Here is a 22,501-nt window from a genome sequence, read left to right as displayed (position 1 = left end):
TGCTAGTCGCTCTGCTAAATGATATGCTGGTTTTCAGATTGTCCTACAAACATAGTCTTACTTAGGATAGTGGGCATTAGGCATCTGCCCAACACACCTACAACCCTTCAGACCTTTTAATTTGGTAGGGTTAGTTCTACAACATCCTGTCTGGGATACAAGAAACGTTTTCTTCATCAGCAGCTTGCAGCTCTCATTTTATCATTGGAACTACTGAGAAACGCTAAGAGTAATTTATGAGTGCCAGTGACTCTTGCAACATTAAAGTGATTGTAAAAGAAAAAAAATTATTATTTTAAAAATAACAAACATGTTATAATTACCTGCTCTGGTTTTGTACAGAGCAGCCTTGATCTCCTCCTCTTCTGGGATCCCCTGCTGGCTTCTTCCCCCCATAAGTGCCCCCATAGCAAGGCAAGCCACTTGCTTTGGGGGTACTTGTGCGTGCTTGCTCTAGAACCAGCTCTATGTGTCCATAAGACACATAGACCCGTCGTGACAGTTAGCGGAGATCTTGTCATCCCCGCCGTCACAATTTAAAAAAAAAAATGCGGTCCTGCGCCCACGTCACTCCAGTATTTCTGTATGCTAGAATTCTGTGAATAGGAAAACTACAAGTTCTGACAGCCTTTGTGGCTGTTGACTGTAAATTTGGCAGAGCACAGTCAACTCTTCCACTTTTCTCACCTAGGCAGAGATGATCGCCTCATCCTCCCCACCGTCTGAAGCCTTCTAAGATACCCAACACGGTATGGGGACACTGTATGGGGACACCTGATGTAGGGGACACCTGATGGATGGAGGCACTAATGTATGGTGACACCTAATGGATAGAGACACTGATGGATTGGGACACTGATGTAGGGGGACACCTGATGTATGGGGACACTATATAAGGACACCTGATGTATGGGGACACTGATGTAGGGGGACACCTGATGGATGGGGACACTGATGTAGGGGGATATTGATGTATGGGGACACCTGATATAAGGAGACACTGATGTGGGGGGACACCTGATGTATGTGGACACTGATGTAGGGAGGCACCTGATATAGGGGGACACTGATGTAGGGGGACGCCTGATGCATGGGGACACTGATGTAGGGGGACACCTCTAGATAAGCTATTGTAGTTTAAAATCTGGTACATTCCTGTCTGCGTGTGGCAGCAAGTGATGCAGACATTTTTGAAGGTCAGAATCAAAAGAGCATATGCCATGAAAGGTGAATGTGTCCAGTAAAACAGGTGGTGGTAGCCACCATGTGTACATAAATGGTCAACTACTTAGTTAGCCTGTCCCAGTGACATTACTTAAAGTCTGCTGCAAAATCTCTGCATATGGTGATCTAAGGCTGAGTATCTACTTTGAAATGTTGACCTTGTATGTGACTATAAAAGATCAATGATCACTCCTAGTGCAACTCAATCCAGCAATATCTACAGAGGACCAGCAATGCCTAAGGAATGTCTTGGGTTCTTCTCTCACTGTTTCTCACCCACTGGCCTGTAACATAATCCGCCATCTCCACTCCTACATGTGCACTTCCAGTTGCAAGTCGAAGTACCAAGGGTACATGGAGCACTCTTCTAGAGCAGCAATTTTTTTTTTAGGCTTTCATGGCATCCCCTGTGCACCAAGCAGTTGTGTCCCAGACAGAGTCCAGTCCCTTTGCAACTAGCTGGAACTGAACAGTCTGATGTACATAGGAATATCTAGGTAACCATTGCTGTATTTGCTAGATGTTGCTGGTATTCCGGGAAAGTCCATTTTAATTATCCTATCATTTGTTTCTCCTACGAAATCTCCCTTGAAACCCTACCATTACTATGCCTAGTTTTCACCTGGGATACAGCGCATCTAAACTATATCCATTTGGTGCTCAATGACAGCAGTGTGCACAGTATGCATCTCTATGAATATAGGCTGAAGTAGAAAGAGCTCATTAGGCCATTTATAGGTATTTACAAAAGCTGACTTTAAATTTGAGTGTCAGCAAACTACGCATTTCAGACTTTCCAGTCCATAGTCAACACCTAACATGATGACTGAGGACTAGAGAAAATGAAATGCATAATCACGTTGTGGTGATTACTCTCTATATAGTACCCTAGGTACCCTGATGAAGTCACGACGCACGTGACGCAACGCGTCGGTTTGTCTACTTCCTGGTGACGTATGTCCGGACACAGTGGCCATATTGGATTCCCCCAGGTGCATGCATATCTACCCACAGGCTGGGAAAACGCTTGTTTATGGAAAGGAGCATGTGAGTGGTTTACTTTGTCACTTTTTACTTTGCCCATTAAAACTTACTACACTATGGAAGGCTTTCTTATCTTTTTATGAGTTGCATAAGAGAGGAGGAGGATTAAGGAGTCTGCCAGAGGAATACACCACTGAGGTGGTAACTGCTTTGAGGCCCTGTGTGGGTCGAGGAAGGGAGGTGAGCAGGCATTGCTGCCATTTGAAGGAGAGTACTTGCACTTAGAAGTGGAGATCACGTGTGTGTTCCAGCTTAAAGCACAGTCACATGCATGGAATATTTTTTCACCTTTGATATTGTCTTTTTCACTTATGGCATATATTAGTTATGTTTGATTTAGACACCATTGTATGTGGCCAATTATTCTGTTTTCATGTATATATACTTTGTTTAGTATATCTGATTTATGCACTATTTATTTAGGTTCTTAATGTGTGATATTTAGCCATTATAGTCATTTCGGTTGACATTATTTTTTCTATCCACTAGAGGGAGTTCACATATTTTTAATATATATCGTGGTCACTTTGATTTATTATTATACTTTATGGAGACACATGATTGTATTCATGAGATACAAGCGCTTCACTAATTTTATGTTTATCTCTATATAGTACATATTGATCAGAGTAACTGGCACCTTGGAAATTTTAACAAGACTGTGCATGGATGTGCTACGAACAGTGGATCAAAAGTCTTTATTAAGGTAAGGACTGGTAGGTGCTGTATGTCTCTTTAACAACTTGCCCTCCAGAGGATTTCCCCCCCTTCCTGACCGGGCCATTTTTTGTGATACGGCACTGCGTTACTTTAAACTGACAATTATGCGGTCATGCAACGCTGCACCCGAATGAATGTTATGTTCTTTTTTTTCCCATAAATAGAGTTTTCTTTCAGTGGTATTTGATCGCCTGTGCGGTTTTATTTTTTTGCGCTATAAACAAAAAAAGACAAACAATTTTGAGAAAAAAAAATATTTTTGACTTTTTGCAATTAAACATGTCCAGTAAAAAAAAAAAAATTTAGTCATAAATTTAGGCCAAAATGTATTCTGCTCCATGTCTTTGCTAAAAAAAAAAATCCCAAAACATGTAAATTAAGTGGTTTACGTGAAAGTTATAGCGTCTACAATTGGCGGTATATATACTGGAATTTTTTTCCTTTTTTACTAGTATGGCGGTGATCAGCAACTTATAGTGGAACTGCGGCGGGCATTCTGACACTGAGGGGAACTGACTTGGTGTCACTGACATCCCCAGTGACACCAATACAGTGATCAGTGCTAATAAACAGCACTGACACTGTACTAATGGCACTGGGCAGGAAGGGGTTAACATGTGGGGGGATCAAAGGGTTAACTGTGTGCATTTTACTATGTGCTGTGCTTTACTATGTAACCACTCTGCTTTCTATGGCTGTATGCTGTTTTACTATGAGGTTTTGTGCTGTATTTCATTGTAAGCACACTGCTTTGTATGGCTGTGCTATGCAGAGCCACACAAAGCAGTGTGCAGGAGCTGACAGGAGAGAGATCTGTGTTGTTTATACACAGGTCTCTCCCTCATGTCGGAGATACTCGGCGATCACCGGATGCTGACGAGAAAACACCAGCCAGGACTCGGTGATTGACAGCCGAGGCCGCGAATGGTGGCGTGGGTAGGGCACGTGTGCCCCTCTACCCGTAACTGCGAAATCACGTATCTATACGTGATTTTGCACACCCGTGCTGCCCTGTAGCAGTATTTCTGCGTGGAAGCTGTATATATGGACAATACTACATTACAACATTTACAAACAAGTATAATTCCAGTTTTTTTAAAATGACTTATTATTATTGTTAAATTAATGTTAACTGACTCATTTACTGGCTGTAAAAAAAAAAAACAACAAAAAACAACAGGGATAGGAAGATTGCCTAGTAAGCCTAGAGCTACCTAAGTAATGCATCTCAACAAAGATAAAAAGATGCAATACAAGATTTTTGCTTGAGGTGGCTGTAATTATACATCTTCGTGGAGAACTACAGAAAAAGCAAGGGGGTGCGGAGTCTGAGGATTTCTCTCTGTGGTGTGCTGTTGTCATGGTTGCAAGCAAACAGTAAACATTTTTTGGGAAGCTGAATAAAATCACAGCTGACTACGGATTGAAACAGAAAATTGAATCATAGCAACAGGAATATTCAGTATGGCCAGGATACCTGCTGGTGGCACTGCTTCCCTGCTATGTTCCATCTCCTCAATTACCGTTCTCACCTGTCCCACCATTTGTATAGAGTTAGCAGCTAAATCTGGAACATTCTGTATTGCGTATGTTTTTTTAACCACTTGCCCTCCAGAGGATTTACCACCCCCCCCCCCCCTCCTAATCAGGCCATTTTTTGCGATATGGCACTGTGTTACTTTGACAATTGCACGGTCATGCAGCACTGCACCCAAATGAAATTTATGTCTTTTTTTGTCCCAACAAATGAAGCTTTCTTTCGGTGGTATTTAGTCACCTGTGCATTTTAAATTTTTTTGCACTATAAACAAAAAAAGACCGACAATTTTGAGAAAAAAATACAATATTTTTGACTTTTTGCTATTAAACATGTCCAGTAAAAAAAAAAAAAAAAAATTTTCGTTATAAATTTAGGCCAAAATTTATTCTGCTCCATGTCTTTGCTAAAAAAAAAAAAAAATCACAATACTTGTAAATTAATCGGTTTACGTGAAAGTTCTAGTGCTTACAAATGGCAGTATATATATTGGGATTTTTTTATACTAGTAATGGCGGCGATCAGCGACTTATAGCGGGACTGCGGCGGGCATTCTGACACTGGGGGGAACTGACTGCCACTGACACCAATACAGTGATCAGTGCTAATAAAGAGCACTGACACTGTACTAATGGCACTGCACAGGAAGAGATTAATTTGAGGGGCAATCAAAGGGTTAACTGTGTGCTGTTTTACTAAGTGCTATGTCCGTGTGCTTCACTGTAAGCACACTGCTTTGGATGGCTGATTTGTTTGCAATTAAAGGATTCGTTTTCATAAAATAAAATACTATAGTTACTACTACTGAAAGTACCAAAAGGTTTTGGTACAAACCTCCAGTAGCCTCGCATTCTATGTTGGCCAACTTTAGTGGTCAACAGAAATGTGTAGGAAGGGGCCAGCAAGTTTGGACTATCAAGAAGTACCAAAAGCTTTGCTTGCAGAACATCAGATTTGGCTCTGAGGAGAACTGGGGGCTACTACAGTTTTTTGCAGACCCCTGCACCCAATAGTAAGCCTACACTTTGAGTATCATTATAAAGAACAAAAACAGTTTTGAGGCAATTTGCAAAAAAAATGATGTATGGGGAACATCTTTACGTCAGGAGGAAAATAAATTTATCTCCAAACAAGGAAAAGTTTCTTCACAGTGAGAGCTGAGAAAAATGTGGAATAGACTCCCTCAAGAGTTGGTTCTGGCTAGCTCAGTGGATTGCTTCAAAAAAGGCCTGGATTCTTTCTTAGATACACAGAATATAACTGGATACTAACATTTATAGGGAAAATTGATCCAGGGAATATCCGATTGCCTCTCGGGGGATCAGGAAGGAATTATTTTTTCCCTGCAGGAGCAAATTGGATCATGCTTTGCTGGGGGGGTTTTGCCTTCTTCTGGATCAACTGTGGGTGTAGGATTATACCTTTTTTTTTAATGGTTGAACTGGATGGACTTTTGTCTTTTACATTATGTTTTCTACAAAAAGTTTCCAATATTTTTTATGGATGTCAGAAATTTCACTTTCATTATTTATTGGTGAACTGGCCTTGAAATAAAGAGCAACGTGCTTTTTTTAAAAAACATTTTTTTACATTACAGGGACGTGAGGGTAGCACAGTGGCTAAATGGTTAGCACTTCCGCCTGGCAGCACTAGGGTCATTGGTTCGAACCCAAACCCCAGCACCTCCTGCCTGGATTTTGCATGTTCTCCCTGTGCAGGTTTCCTCCCATACTCCAAAGACATGCTGGGAGGTTAATTGGCTCCTGTCTAAATTGGCCCTAGTATGTGTATGTATGAATGCGAGGTAGGGATCTTAGATTGTACGCCCCTTGAGGGTTATGGACTGATGTGAATGTACAATATACAGTTGTGTTCAAAATAATAACAGTCAGATATGACTAACCTGATCAATCACTGTTTTTGGTAGAATTGATATTTCTACGTGGCGAATAATTTACTAGCAGGTGTAGTAGAGTAATAGAAATCCAACAGACCCAACAGTCATGACATGCATGCTGCTGATTCTGTGTAATTGAATCACAAATTGAAAATGGACATGTTCAAAATAATAGCAGTGTGGAGTTCTATTAGTGAGGTCATTCATTGTTTGAAAAACAGGTGGCAATTATTGCCCTTATTTAAGGAAGGAAGGCAGAAAATGTTGTACATGCTGGTTACAGTGCATTTCTCTCTGAAATTCTGAGGAAAATGGGTCGTTCCAGACATTGTTCAGAAGAACAGCGTACCTTGATTAAAAAGTTGATTGGAGAGGGGAAAACATATAAAGAAGTGCAGAAAATGATCGGCTGCTCAGCTAAAATGATCGCAAATGCTTTAAAATGGCAACCAAAACCTTAAAGACGTGGAAGAAAGCGAAAAACTACCATTTGAATGGATAGAATAGCCAAAATGGCAAGGACTCAGCCAAAAATCAGCTCCAGGAAGATGAAAGAAGGTGTAAAGTTCCCTGTGAGGACTGTTACAATTAGAAGACGCCTATGTGAAGCCAAGCTATCTGCAAGAAGCCCCCGCAAAGTCCCACTGTTGAAAAAAAGACATGTGCTGAAGAGCTTACAATTTGCCAAAGAGCACAGAGAGAAATGGCGCAACATTTTGTGGACTGATGAAAGTAAGATTGTTCTTTTTGGGTCTAGTGGGCGGAGACAGTTTGTCAGACGACCCCCAAGCACTGAATTCAAGCCACAGTACATTGTGAAGACAGTGAAGCATGGTGGTGCAAGCATCATGATATGGGGATGTTTCTCATACTACAGTGTTGGGCCTATTTATCGCATACCAGGGATCATGGATCAGTTTGAATACATCAGAATACTTGAAGAGGTCATGCTGCCTTATGCTGAAGAGGAAATGCCCTTGAAATGGGTGTTCCAACAAGACAACGACCCCAAACACACCAGTAAACGTGCAACATCTTGGTTCCAGACCAACAAGATTGACGTTATGGAGTGGCCAGCCCAATCCCCGGATCTTAATCTAATAGAAAACTTGGGGGGTGACATCAAAAATGCCGTTTCTGAGGCAAAACCAAGAAACAGAGAAGAACTGTGGAATGTAGTCCAATCATCCTGGGCTGGAATACCTGATCACAGGGGCCAGAAGTTGGTTGACTCCATGCAACACAGATGTACAGCAGTTCTCAGAAACAGTGCGACTACAACCAAATATTCATTAAGTGATTCAAAGGAAAGCAAAATCTTCAAACATTTTTCAGTTTATATAGTGAATGTTTGAGTTTGTAAAGAAGAATAGAAACACTGCGATTTTTTTTAGACAGTCTAATATTCACTTTTCTTCAATTTTTTTAGAGGAACAACATTTATTTGATATATCTTTCTTCATGTTTTTGATTTGGAATAGAATGTGTCGTGTTCCCAATGCATTTGTGTGTATGGAAATAAAAGCTATTAAAAGGATTTTGAGCTTTATTCACTTTTTTCAACACACTGCTATTATTTTGAACACAACTGTATATGGAAAGCACTGCATAAAATTGACAGCACTATACAAGTACCTGTAATAAATAAATGAGGGTAAAGCGGGGACAAGAGGTGGGTAGGTTGTTTAAGCATGAAGAGCCCTCATGTAAATTCTCCTAGTTTCTGGATCCAGCCTGACCTGGGAGAGTCTTTAGTAGGGGACAAAGTTAACACATAGTTTGGGAGACAAGTAAAACCTCTGGGGGTTTGTTTGAATCCATAATACCAAATATATAATGCCGGCTCTTTACCATGTAATAAAGTAATTAACATTTCTGTCTTGTCAAGTTTCTGTAACCATAATTTCAAATAACACTGCAGCAGTATTACAGGGTTATAGAAATGAACCCCTCTGGAGTGTAACATGGATGGTTAGGTGGATATACAAATGTGTAATCCTAAATGGAATTATTCCCAAAAATGAAGCATTTCACACAAAGGTATATGTTCTGGCCAGAGTTTAACAGGAGCATTATAATATTTTAATTCAGACATCCTGAAGAGTCTCAACGCATAGGTTAGTTACAGTTGGAAGTGTCACAACATCTAGTTTTCTACTGAAACGAAAAAGGAAGTTCACTGTGCAAAGTTTGCTCTAGTTGTACAGTAGTCATCTATTTTCTCTGCTACCCAGACTTAAGGTTCAAGATAACCAAAAAAGTAGATAATTGATAAAAGGTACTGATCTTGCCCATGAAGTTCGAACATCCAGAATCCAAGGAGAGTGTAAAGGTGGCCCTACACAAGTAGAATTATTTTTCCATTTTACTTTCGGAACATTTGTTTTATTTTTCTCATGGTTAGTACAGTCAAATCAACGTTCCTTTTCAACCATAGTAAGAAGAACATGTGTTGGAAGAGGATGGAAAATCAAACAAAATTTTAATTGTGAATGTGGTTTTCATTCAGGAGAAAATGTAGATATTGTTCAGATCACCTGGGATGCCATTCAAATAGCAGTCCTGGATGAAATATTAAGGGCTTCCAAATGTAATTAGTTGACTCGATGGCAAGAAAGAATGTTTGATTTTTCTATAAGCGTTCAAACAAAAATCTGTGTATGGGCAGAGACGGTTATTTATTTGGGTTCAACAACCTGAGTAAAGGCATGTAGTGCGAGCAGAGAGTACTATTAGTAATGACAGATTGCGGCTGTCTTAAAATTATTTAAAGTAGAAGACTGGGTGTAATGGGGTAGCTTGGTTTATGTGGAAACCGCCAATTTACTCTGCTTCTGGCACCTAAGAGCTCTCCCTCTATTTTTTATTTTAGGGTTCACCCTATTTATGTTCACAATTATTACTAAAACAGCTGAAATATTCACAGAACAACATTTTTCTTAAAGAGGAACTCTTGCTGTCTGTGACTCCATTACAGAGCTTCACCCTATTTGTCCTAAATTACAGTTATTACCAAGAGTGAAAGTAAAATCCAAATTCTGGGTTGTCCCCAAAAGGTGGAAATCTTCCAAAGAGGACCCTCGTGGCAACCAAGGATTCCATCACTTTGAAGGGATTTCCTCTTAGTTTCCGCTATGGGACAGCAAGTGAAGGGAAATCTGCCCAAGGAGACACAGATGAGAAAAAAAATAACAGCAGTTATAACTCTCCTATACTGTATAGAAAATGCATTTTTACCTGTGTCCCTCAATGTGTAAAGTAAATTTTTTTTGTACTTACCCTAAGTACAAGCACATTTTTTTTATGGTAAGATTTTATTTTATTTTTTGTAGCAGATTTTATGGTAAGTAAAAAAAAAAACAAACAAACCTTATTTTCTTATGCATTGGGGCACACAGGAATTGAAGAAATTATTATACAGTCAGGACATCCCAAAGCAGTCCAACTGAGAGGTTCTAAAAAGGTACAGTGGGGATCGAAAGTTTGGGCACCCCAGCTAAAAATTTGTATTAATGTGCATAAAGAAGCCAAGGAAAGATGGAAAAATCTCCAAAAGGCATCAAATTACAGATTAGACATTCTTATAATATGTCAACAAAAGTTAGATTTTATTTCCATCATTTACACTTTCAAAATAACCGAAAACAAAAAAATGGCTTCTGCAAAAGTTTGGGCACCCTGCAGAGTTAATATCTTGTACTGCCCCCTTTGGCAAGTATCACAGCTTGTAAACACTTTTTGTAGCCAGCCAAGAGTCTTTCAATTCTTGTTTGAGGTATCTTTGCCCATTCTTCCTTACAAAAGTCTTCCAGTTCTTTGAGATTTCTGGCCTGTCTGTCACGCACTGCTCTTTTAAGGTCTATCCATAGATTTTCAATTATGTTGAGGTCAGGAGATTGTGAAGGCCATGGCAAAACCTTCAGTTTACGCCTCTTGATGTAATCCCCCGTGGATTTCGAGGTGTGTTTAGGATCATTATCCATTTGTAGAAGCCATCCTCTCTTTAACTTCAGCTTTTTCACAGATGGCATCAAGTTACCATCCAAAATTTGCTGAAATTTTATTGAATCCATTTTTCCTTCTACTCGTGAGATGTTCCCTGTGCCACTGGCTGCAACACAACCCCAAAGCATGATTGATACAACCCCATGCTCAACAGTTGGACAGAGGTTCTTTTCATTAAATTCTGTGCCCCTTCTTCTCCAAACGTACCTTTGCTCATTCCGGCCAAAAAGTTCAATTTTAACCTCATCGGTCCACAGAACTTGTTTCCAAAATGCATCAGGCTTGTCTATATGTTCAAACGATGATTTTTGTGGTGAGGACGTAGAAGAGGTTTTCTTCTGATGACTCTTCCATGAAGACCATATTTGTACAAGTATCTCTTTATAGTGGAATAGTGTACCACAACTCCAGTGTCTGCCAGATCTTTCTGGAGGGATCGTGTAGTCAAACGTGGGTTTTGAATTGTTTTTCTCACAATCCTGCGAGCTGTTCTGTCTGATATTTTTCTTGGTCTTCCAGATCTTGCTTTAACTTCCACTGTTCCTGATGACTGCCATTTCTTAATTACATTCTGAACAGAGGATATTGACATCTGAAAACGCTTTGCTATCTTCTTATAGCCTTCTCCAGCTTTGTGAGCGTCAACTATTTTCAGTTTCAGTTTTCTAGACAACGGCTTAGAAGAACCCATGGTGCTGATTGTTGGGGCAAGGTCAGATGAGTCTGGGCATTTAAAACCTTTGAGCTTGACATCACCTGGTCTTCCCAGACGATGATTGAGAACAATCCATGACACTGGCAGGTCTCAGCTTTGCAAAGGGGGCAGTGCATGCTATTAATTCTGCAGGGTGCCCAAACTTTTGCAGATGCCATTTTTTTGTTTTCTGTTATTTTGAAAGTGTAAATGATGGAAATAAAATCTAACTTTTGTTGACATATTAAAAGAATGTCTAATCTGTAATTTGATGCCTTTTGGAGATTTTTCCATCTTTCCTTGGCTTCTTTATGCACATTAATACAAATTTTTAGCTGGGGTGCCCAAACTTTCGATCCCCACTGTATATGAAGGAATCAACTCTTGAATGAAGGCTAGATGAAAAAAGGCCATCCCTATAGAAATTGGCACAACGCAGGTTGGGGATTAATCTGCACCAAACCTGGAGAGCAAGACATCACTAAGAAATTGATGCTAGAAGGAGCTATGATATCTCCATCAACAGATGGAGGATCAACCAACCATCCACCAAAAAACTGGCAGAACACCAAAGCATTTGAACAGAAAGAGAAAAACTAGACCAACAACTAAAGTGGTAAAAAAAAAAAAAAGTTTACTGAGCAGAGTAAAAACAGCCAGTATGGGGGTTATTTACTAAAAAACGGAGTGCAAAATCTGGTGTAGCTGTACATAGAAACCAATATTCTTCCAGGTTCATTGTCAAAGCTTAATAGAACAAGCTGAAGCTAGAAGCTGATTGGCCACCATGCACAGCTGCACCAGATTCTGAGTGCCCCAGTTTTGGTAAACCCCACCCTATGTGCATGGCTGAAAACAAAAACATTTGGACAACTGCAGGAAAGGCTAAAGCCCAACTAACCCCTGACTTCAGGGAAAGGAAGCTTGGACAGACAGAACATTCCCAGGGAAAAGAACAACAGTAGATTAAAGTGGAACTAAACTTAAAAAAAAAAAAAAAAAAAAATGCAATAATACAGGCTTTTTTATTGCAGAAGAAACATGCTGTCGCCTTTGCATAAAAACAACTAACAAGGAGGTTAAATGAAGATGTGGGCCCTCCAAAAGGAGATGTTTGCAGTTTTGCTTTTAGTTGAACACTCCTGACACTTGACTTCCGACTTCCAGGATAAAACAGAAGGATACCCAATGCGACAAACGCTTTAAAAGGAGATATTCAGGAATGCGAGAGCTTTCACTGTATAAAATGTAAATTGGGGGAATGAAAGAACATCAGGAGTGAAAAAATGAGTTCTTACAACCGATAATCATAAGTGGTTTAGAAGGTGTGGTAACTACACTGGAAGCCTGCCTAATCAGTTATAAAATATAGGATTCTAGCAATCATCCAACCTACCACTGCAACAGAATCCTCTACCAAGGAGCTAGGGGTGAGGGGTATCTATCCTAGTATTCGTACTAGGAATAATCCCCTAATAGAAGATAGGATAGAAATCCAAGTAGGACTCCATTATGCAGGTGCCACAAAATTTTCTGGACTTCTCCTGCTCAGACTAACCCTAAGAAGGACAGTATAACAGTGTGCCCAGCCTGTTGACCCTCCAGGGAAGTACAGGACTTTCCACTGATGGATACTTCATATCAAAAAAGAAGAGGCACTCTCGTGCAGAGCTCATGGACAAAGCTGGAAGACGGGGCCAGAAAGAGAATATCTTGAGTCGTGAAAGACTCACTCAACATTCTCTAGTGTAAAGAGTAAGTTACCCAGTTTTGTAGCAGATGGTGACTCTAAAACTTTCCGCAGGTGAACATCTTGAAGCCTCCAGATGAAGTCCTGCGGCGCCAGATCAAAAGACTGACCAACAGAGGGATCTCGGCAAACTTCAGAATGGTCTGTTCCAAAGAACCAGATTTAAGGAGTAGGCAAGAGGACACATCTAAAAAGGGCAGGAAAATTCGGGCCACAGTGGTATCCCAAATGAGTCCCAGGTACTCCAAGCTGAATTAATATTCTAGCAAATGGAATCCATGAACACTCAAATGCTCAACGTGCCTGAATGCGTCTAAATGCGTGCGCAAAATGCAGCTTTAGGTTTTTTTTTTTTAGACAGTTTTCTTCATGGCAGAAGCAAAGGCATTCAGGGGAGGGAAAAACCCCCCAAAAAACTAAGGTTGTGTGTGCATAAGGCCCAATTGCCATTCAGGGTTTTGACAGTACCACTTACAACTGTTTTGCTAGACAAAGTGAGGGAAAATTTGCAGGAGGGACAAAGACCAATATAAAAGGCTGACAGGGTATTATATATAAAACTATCAACTAGCTTTCTGTTTATATCTCCAAATGCACAGTTGCCAACATTTACAAAACATGCAGCCATCATAGTCCCATGCAGCCATCATAGTCCCCCCACCCTCCCCTTTACTTTCACAACTATCATGGTGCCTTTAACCCCCCCCCCCTTTTATACAACCACCACAGGGCCAGAGCTACCCTCTACCATGCAGCTTTCAATGCACTGCAGACCCCTTCATCAATCTTTGGCATTTAGCCTTCTGGGCCACTGTGCCACAAACCCCCTTCCTTTATGAAGCCCAGCTCTAACATGCTTTGGCCATGGGCAGCAGACTCCAGGATAGAACAAATCCTACAGGTGTTCCATAGGCAGTACTCAGTGGTAGCCTGGCAAGAGGTCTCAAGTGACAAAGCGTCAAAAAGTCACGTGCAACTGGGAGCTGGATACAGACTTCGATGGAATTTAGCAGCATACAGTCCAGGGACCTGGATTCTGCAGGACACGTACATAGTAGGACAATGTCCTAAATCACAAGATTGTCCCAATGGACCACAGACACTTGGCAGCTAAGTAATTGCTGTAGGACTTCTACAGATAGTTTAATACCAACAACCCACAAAACCCTGGCCCCAAAAATAAAAATTACACACTTCGATTTAAATCAGGGTAAGGAGACAGAGCATTGTGATAGCAGATTCAGGCAGCTGTATTAATTTAATGCTACAGGAGAGAAAACCAAGACATTCTAAAAAAAATATATAAATTACATTAACAGAAAACTGGACATAGGAAACATACTTTAGACAGCTGCCTGACTTCATTAAGCTGATGCGCAAACACTGTGAAAAATAAATTCACACATCTGCAATGGTGCCTCTTAAGTTTTTTTTTGTTTAAAAAAAAAAAAGAAAAAAAAAAAAAAAAAAACACAAAAAACACACAACTTGTACAAACCACTAAAAACCTCTTTCCCTTGGCTGGTTAAAATATTCGGTTTTCTTCTACTGAGCGTGTTTTGTAGTCTTCCTGAGCAACTCATCGGTTAAAAAAAAATGATAACAGTATTGTACAGGAAAACAACCACATCTACTTTATCAAAATAAAGATCTTCTATTTGTGTCACAGGGCTTGCACACACTAACCTTCAGGTTTTGTACTAGACACCACAAGGTAACCTCATCTTACCTTCCACAAAACTGCCACCCCCTTTCATCTGGGACCAAAAAAAAAAAAAAAAAGGATTTGCGTATCTGGCTCATGTGAAACTACCCATAACATTCGTTAATACAGTGTTTGGTACATCGTCAACCATTGACAAGGCTGTAAAGCAGCTTTTCCCAACCTTTTTACCCAAAGGAACCTTTGCAATAATTTTTAGGTCTCAGGGAACCAGTTATTTCATTGGTGGTCATTGTGAAAATGCCCCATACATTGGTGGTGGTCAATGGGAAGAATGTTCCTCTTCAGTGGTGGTCAGAATGCCACCCTTAAGAGTCATGTGGTTGGCTGTCAAGTGGTGTGGGACATAACTATGCAGGTACCATGACAGAGGAGGTTAGTTAGCCACAGCTCAAGGAACCCTAGTTGAGAATGACTGCTGTAAAGTTTGGGGGAGTATTTAGCTCCAATGCAAATCAATTTTTTTCTAAAGATTACTTAGCGACTAAAGCACTAAAGGTAAGAACAAGCACCTTAGGGTGTCTCCTTCAAAGCCTGAGTATTCCTTATGAATATATATATTTATTGCCCTAGACCCTGCATATCTATGCTTGGAGAACATTACATACTCTAAAGAAGGTAAAAAGGAAAACTAAGCACTCCCTCACCTTTTGCAGTCAAGGTTTGGAGTATTTTGGAAAGGAGATAAAAATGCTTCCTGTTCTAATCAAGCCCCGTCTACTATATATCACAGCTGCTAAGAGGTTAGACATTGTGAAAATGTAGTGTCACAGTGACAATGAGGTACAGCATGACAAGTGAACCTGTCATACCCAACTTTTCCATTGGCTAATCTGCTAGCACTGTATTGACCATCTTTAATCTAGAGATATGCTACAGCAATGAAAGTTCATTACTTCCCCAAACCTAGACAGACATCATAGTGAACCTGTCATACCCAATTTTTCCATTGCCTAATCTGCTAGCACTGCATTGGCGTCAGGCAGCTTCCAGGCACAAAAGAACTAGGAATATAAACATGACACTTCAAATACAGAAAAAACATACATATTAACTGATGAAGAACTGCTTTTACCTCCCCAACCACCCTCCTTATACAATGGATGTGCTTTGATGTAATATCTGCTGATAGGAGTAGAGTTATTAAATGCCAAACTGATTGACTGTCAAAAGCCCGATATATCAAAGTAAAATTTAGTACAAATGGCATTGTTTCATGGTATAAAGCACATGCTATGCTGAAAAATAAACAAAAGCAAAAATCAGACTGGTTGTCATCAAGTAACAAAATCAGTTCTTGTTTCAGAAGCTCCCATACCCAGGCTCAATCAAGTGGTGTATAGGAATAAAAAAAAAAAAAAAAAAAGTGAAAAAAAGGTGGATGGTGGAGGTGAGCAGAGCACCGTTTGTGGCTTTATTGTAAGGCAAGTCTGTCATAATGTTCTAGTATGTGGTGCACACTAGTACATTATGACTTAAACCACTTGGAAGCCCACTTTTTTTTTTTTTTTTTTTTTTAGTTTACTACCATGGTTTAGTTCCACTTTAAAGGGGTCAGACAGTAGCCACTTTCCTGCACATGTCATTTATCCCCCTCAGATAATCTATACAATCCTGGGAACATCAGATCATTGTGACTGTTAGCATTGCTACATTTTTTTAAAAACTTAACCGCTTGACGCCGGCGCCTCCCAGCCCTTTAAGAGTTTCAAAAAGCCGGGGCAGGGTTTTAGGGTCATGTGACCACCGTGATTCGCTATCACATGATCAGAAAGTCCCGATCGAAAGGGGACATCGGGACCTTTCTGGGAGTAGCGGACATATGTGCTGGGAGCACGTAGGGCGCATGCTCTCAGCACATATGTATTTTTTAATTGCATGCAAATATGTGGCTGCTCGGCGTCAAGGCCCAGACGCCGAGAGGCCGCATATTTGCGTGCGATCAGAATCAAGGGGTTAAAGTACAGTGGTGTTAATACTGACGGATCAGGAGAATTGCTATTGGCTTTTCTTTCCCTTGCTGCATATCTCTGCTAATCCAGTTATTATGGGTTACTGCACTCTGCACATTGCTCCTGTATATGTCATTTATCCCTCTCATGTCCACATATTTCCTAACTTCAATAAAGTTGGATCACGGAACTTGTTGAAGTTGGATATTACCTATAGTCTTGTTGCGGGCTGTACATGTACAACTAATGACACTCACTGTCAATCATGATTTCACTCAGTAATGCTGTTTATATGCAGAGCAGATGGCAACCCTACCAGTTGCATTCTGTACTGTATTTGTTCTTAAAGCAGAACTTATGCCAAAAATAAAATGAAAATCCTGGCCTGTGGCTAAACAGTGAAAGGAGAAGCAGCACAGGGATAAACTGGTCTCTCAGTTTTCTCTTCTTATCAGCATCTTAACCGATTGGCTCCTTGTGCTGCTTCTTCCTCTCACTCCAGCTCTACTGCACAGCGACTGCACGTAGCGGATACCAAGGACCAATTCAGGTAATTACTCTACTCGCATTTACAAAATACATTTATTGAGGTATTAATGATTACAGGGCTGCATTTATTTTGTGCCTGGAGTTCAACTTTAAACATTAGCGAGTTGCTGCGTACACATTCCCCGACAACTGTGCTACGTTACCTCCAGCTCATTATAGCAATATTCTTTACAGTTCACCTGTTGGGGAATGTGTACTGAAACGGAAAAGAACGAGTTTACCTAGTTTAGTTTACTCTAACGGAACATAACTAGTTTAAAGAAGATCCAAACACACACTTTGCCATCATTTTTAATGGCAGAGCCATTAAGATCTGTAAAGCTGGAACACGTGTTATAATGTCATTGTACAAATTCCTATTGATTCACAAGTAATTATGTTAAGCGGGGGGGTTATCTAAACACTTCATATCCATCAGGTAGGCCCTTTTACTACATTGTTTATTATCAAAACCCTAATGAGACTGCATCAAATTGTAACATGTATGGTCCAATTAAATATAACCCAAGTTAACTCTGGGTCAGGATGTGAGGGAAACCCACATCTTTCAGATGGGCCTTGCAGATTAAAATGAGTTATAAATGTCAGTTTGCTGTGAATGCAGTGGGGAATTGATATGTCAACATCTGTATGAGGCTCAGCAAGTTCCTCATCTCTAATAGTAAATGGTTACTACTTAAAAATATCCAATGTCTTAGGTTCTGGTGCTAGGGGGATGGGGGAAGTATAGTTTACTCACCTAGGAGGTGCTTACTTTGGACCAAACCCCATTAGACTTCATACAGTACTTACCTGTTCTCAACAAATTCACTGCAATAACGGATCAGTGTACGGCTTCAAACCAGTACCGTGGGCAGGAAGAAAATGCCATACATTCTGGTTTGTATAACTAGAGGAGATAGATGGTTTGTGCTCTGATAAACATTGAATTGTGCTGCATTGTTGCCATTCCACTGTACTGTAAATAAGGGTTGTCATATACACAGAACACCCACACAGCAGGCTGGTGCTGCAACACATGACGCATGCACAATAATGCAGCTCTTTTCCTGTAGCTGTCAAATTCATGGCAGCCATGGCTGTTCTGATCAAGTACATTATTGGTGTATCGCTATGACACTCCTAGATATGGGTGTACTAGAGCCCAGCTTTTCATTTTTCTTTCACCATAACCGTTTAAAGAATTTTCAATTGGATGCCTTTGCTGTTGATGTACCGCTACCACACATCTTAAAGGATTACTTCACCGAACAGTCAAACATCTCAGTTAAAAATTGTAAAGCAAGCACTTATTTTTACTAAAATAATTGCATCTCCATGTTGTGTGTACTGTGGGAGACCTGACAGAGTGAATGCAGGGTCCGGGGTTTAGTAACACTTTAAAGTGGATGTAAAAGCGGAAGGTTTTTAACCTTCATACATTCTATGCATGAAGAGGAAAACAAACCTGTGTGCTGTTCCTACCTCAGCCCTATCGTGGTCCAGCAATGTGCACGAGAGCCTCATCTGTTCCAGGACTCCCTATCCTCATTGGCTGAGAGAGCAGTGGGAGCCAATGGCTCCCAATGCTGTCAATCACAGCCAGTGAGCCAAAGAGGAGAGAACGAGGGGCAGGGCAGAGCCGCAGGTCTGTTTGTCTCAAGGACGCATAGAGCCGGGCTCTAGAGTGGCTTGCTACGGGGGGCACTGGTCAAGGGGGAGGAGCCAGGAGCACAGGCGGGGGATCCAAAAAGAAGAGGATCGGGGCTGCATTGTGCAGAGCAGGCAAGTATGACATATTTGTTAATTAAAGAAAAAAGAAGAAATAGAAAAACAACACCGCTGAACCTTTAACCCCTTCACACCGGCACCTCCTGGCCCTTTAAGGGGTTTATGACACCGGGAGGCGGGGTGGGGTTTAGGGTCACGTGACCGCCGTGATTGGTTGTCACGGCAATCACGTGATCGTAAAGGTCCAGATCGCAAGGAGAGATTGGAACCTTTCCGTAGGACGCCAACACATGTGCTGGAAGAGCGCAAGGCGCGCGCTCTCAGCACATCTTTGTTTACAAATGGTTCACAATTGCACGGCGTAAAGGCCCAGCCGCTCAGAAACCACATATTTGGTTACGCTCGTCGTGAAGAGGTTAATATCACTTTAAAGTCCTTATTAAGGGGCAGGATTGGCCACTAAGTGCCAGAGCATAATGGACCATTGGAAATTTCCACCACCTTGGCATAGGCAGCATAGCTAAAATGAATTAAAAAAAGCATGACCTTAGCATTAAAAACCAGCAGATTGGGGCACAAAGGCAAATCATACTCCCTACCACACTAAAGGGTTAATGGTGTTACCTCTTACATCACCTTGTAAAAATAGGGCATCCTGCCAGATAGGAAAGCCTGCTACAATACCAGCCCCCCCCCCACGTACTTGCCATGGCAGGGTATCCTCCTATGCAATTTACATCAATAGAAGCATAGGGGTGGCATACACTACATGCAGGGGGAATATTCCCACATTATCCAAAAAAATGTGGCACGTTTAATTGAATAGTGTGGGAATAGGTAGCTTGGTAAGGTTCTTACTCCTATGTCACCTTCCCATTACTACATGACAGTAATCAATGAAATAGAAGAGTGGTGATGGATTTGAACCTTAGGTTAAACCTGGGGGATCTAAGCCTCTGTTGGAGGAATGTGCCCTCACTTCCCATCTCAAGGAATGTTGTCACTGGCAAAGACAGGAAGTGAGTGGAAATCTCCCCAACAGGGGCAAAGAAAACAAAACCCTGACAGAAGTTCTAACCCTTTAACACTCTTTGAAAATACAGATCCCTTATTTGTGGCCCTTTCATACATGAAAGTGTGGAAAAAATGTATTGAACAGGCTACTAGATTTAATATAACTGGCCCTGACAACGTGCTAGTCCTGTTAAAAGATCCACTATATTCAATAGTAATTTAAAACATTACTCAAATTTCTTATGCCTATAAAACTCAACTGCAACCAATACTAAGGCTGGAGCAAAGTAAAAAAGGACTACAATGCAGAGATCTCCCTATTTAGCCTGTCTCTCTAATTTCTCTGGCATTGCAATGGCCCTAAATAGTATGTTCAAAAATGTTCCAACAGACTATAAAAAAAAAAAAAAAAAAAGAAGATAACTGTATTAGGCCTTGCTCATATGGCAATTAACAATGTGTATCCCCGCTTGGAGGCCGTGATTATTTGTATTGTACAGGGATGCACAGGTGTTCCATGCATACCCAAGCAGGCAGCCCCATTGATGTCTATTGAGATGCAGCAGCTGTAAGGACACACCTGTGCATCCTTGTGCATGTAAACAAGGCCCTCATGCGGGATATGCATTGATACACCCTGTGTGAACGAGGCCTTAAACAATAATGATGTACACTTTTCCCTTTTCAGCAGATGTGGTTTGTTTTTCTTCTTTGTAACAATATATCCCCTTGGAAGAAATTTGCTTTCAAACCATACATTAGTTTCCTGAAAAAAAAAAAGTTCATATATATATTTATACATGGCAGGGAGGGCAAGGTGGAGATTAGTCACATCTGATGCCTTCATAGTGTCCAGGCCAAATATTCTCCAGTAGGTCAATGTAATGAAGAGTGTTTTTTAATCTTCCTTTGTCCGGTATGGTAAATATAGAAGAGTGCTTCCAGACTTTCACTCGCGGGGTCTGAAGGTCTGATTCCTTCTGCTGAGTCCTAATCACTGATGTGCCACAAATTGAGAGGTACATGGCAGCCATATACATTAAACATAAGTGCTAAGAAAAAAAAGCTTCCAGATCAATTTCTGGATGTGATACAAAACTAAGCACAGTACCAGAAATCGTAGGTTTGGTTGTGCTGGGAGACTGTGGCAGGAAGAATGAGGCAGTGTAGAAACAGTTCAACAAATGAGCGAAAAAATAATGTGCTATTACATGTGGTTATCACTCATCCAAAAATGGGCCAAGGTCCCGGAAGGCCAAGACAAGTGCTTTACGTGGGAGCTTCTCCTTGTGGATCTTATGGAAGATTCCATCAATACAACTCAGACTGGGAGAAACAAAGAAATTAAAGGAGGCTTTTTAAACAATGAAATTGCTTGCTGTGTCCAAGGTTTAAAAAAAAAATAATTTTTTATATATATATATATATCAACGGCATCTGTTAGCAGAAGGTTCACCTGTTCTAGCCACCTTTTAACGCTCTTGTGCGTTTCAAAGACTTCTAGTTTGAGACAACGCAAAGGGTGAAGAGGATGAAAATCATCTTGTGTCATGTGAATTTTCTTCCATCTTGCTCTCTTTGCTGCCGGCCTTTTATGTTTGTATTCTCAGTAAAACAAGTCAAGTCTATGTGTGCAGTTCTTACAAAAATAAGTCTTCAGCACAGCTAGGATCCCAGCTCTGCTTTCTCTGTACAACGACCCTAAAAGTCCACTAATTCACTCAAGAAAAAGGGTCAGCATCAAGAGTGTAAGGGGAAGGAGGTCACAGCAGAAGAAGCTTTCCATTCCGGTGAATCTTCAGGATCTTGCCGAGACGCTGCTTAGCTGTAGCTAAACCTTTCTTGGGTCGCTTTCCTTGGAAGAAGAAGAAAAAAAATGTACAGTTAACCCCTTATCACAACTTGGTGTATTCAGATGAAATATACTTTTTTTATATATAGTCTTAGGCCACATGCACACTGTATTCTTTGGGTGCTTTTTCTCATTATAGGAGAAAAGCAGAAGAAAAAAAAAATGTGGAAAAAGCTGCGTTTTTCCACACACATTTGGCATTAATGCATTCTACTGACCAGAATATTAATTTATTCTGGCCATTAGTACATATCAACCCTCGAATGCACGTGGCATTAACGCACTTTTTTTAAACCCCTCCCAGGGGCCCCACTAGGATACAGGGCTCAACTTGAAGGCCAAGATGCAGGTATTTGAAATCACCACTACGTGCCTGCACTTTAGTATTGTTATCTTGGGCACTTTTTAGACCAGACCAGGTTAACTTGAAGTTTCAAAGTATACCTGTCACAAACAGGAGTATTTCACATTCCATAGGTTCATTAAACATACACAGACAGTTACCCCGGTTCACATATATGCGGCCGTGCGGGCCACGTTTTGTGAGGGCACAAGAGCCCATTCATTTGAATGGACTCCCGTGCCACGTGACATGCAGGGAAGAAGTCCCTGCACTTCTGAAAACGCAGCCAGCACGGGAACCTCTGTTCCCAGTACGGTTGCGTTTTCCAGTGCAGGCAGTGTGCCATTAGAACTAATGGCACCCGTCCGCGGGTCCACATTCCTCTGTGCGGGTGGTGCAGCTGCACGGATTTTCGTGCAGACCCGCAGCGGCACCACCCGCACATATGTGAACCTAGCCTTACACTCACTGGCCACTTTATTAGGTA

General features: G+C 40.9%; 1 protein-coding gene and 1 long non-coding RNA gene across 3 annotated transcripts in view; one reads left to right on the top strand and one right to left on the bottom strand.

The window, feature by feature from the left end:
* Positions 1-22,501, top strand: part of LOC149469561 (uncharacterized) — a 64,790-nt gene that overhangs the window by 10,049 nt on the left and 32,240 nt on the right. The window contains exons 2-3 of one of the 2 annotated variants that reach the window (XR_016311565.1): positions 2,883-2,974; positions 12,156-12,285. This is a non-coding gene — a long non-coding RNA (uncharacterized LOC149469561). Of the gene's footprint in view, positions 1-2,882; positions 2,975-12,155; positions 12,286-22,501 lie in introns of those variants that run through there. The other variant, XR_016311566.1, reaches the window with a different exon arrangement.
* The window catches only part of PHF8 (PHD finger protein 8), a 54,316-nt gene continuing 45,912 nt past the window's right edge, over positions 14,098-22,501 (bottom strand). Inside the window, exon 22 of the mRNA XM_089669160.1 lies at positions 14,098-21,674. Within this exon, the coding sequence (XP_089525286.1) occupies positions 21,583-21,674 (92 nt within the window). The 3' untranslated portion in view covers positions 14,098-21,582. The remainder of the gene's footprint in view (positions 21,675-22,501) is intronic.

Source organism: Staurois parvus, unplaced genomic scaffold, assembly GCF_062004578.1.
Source record: "Staurois parvus isolate SC_StPar_1 unplaced genomic scaffold, SC_StPar_1.0 ptg000068l, whole genome shotgun sequence".
Taxonomy (NCBI): Eukaryota; Metazoa; Chordata; class Amphibia; order Anura; family Ranidae; genus Staurois; species Staurois parvus.
Note: the sequence above shows the minus strand (reverse complement) of the source record. Positions and strands in the feature narration are given on the sequence as shown.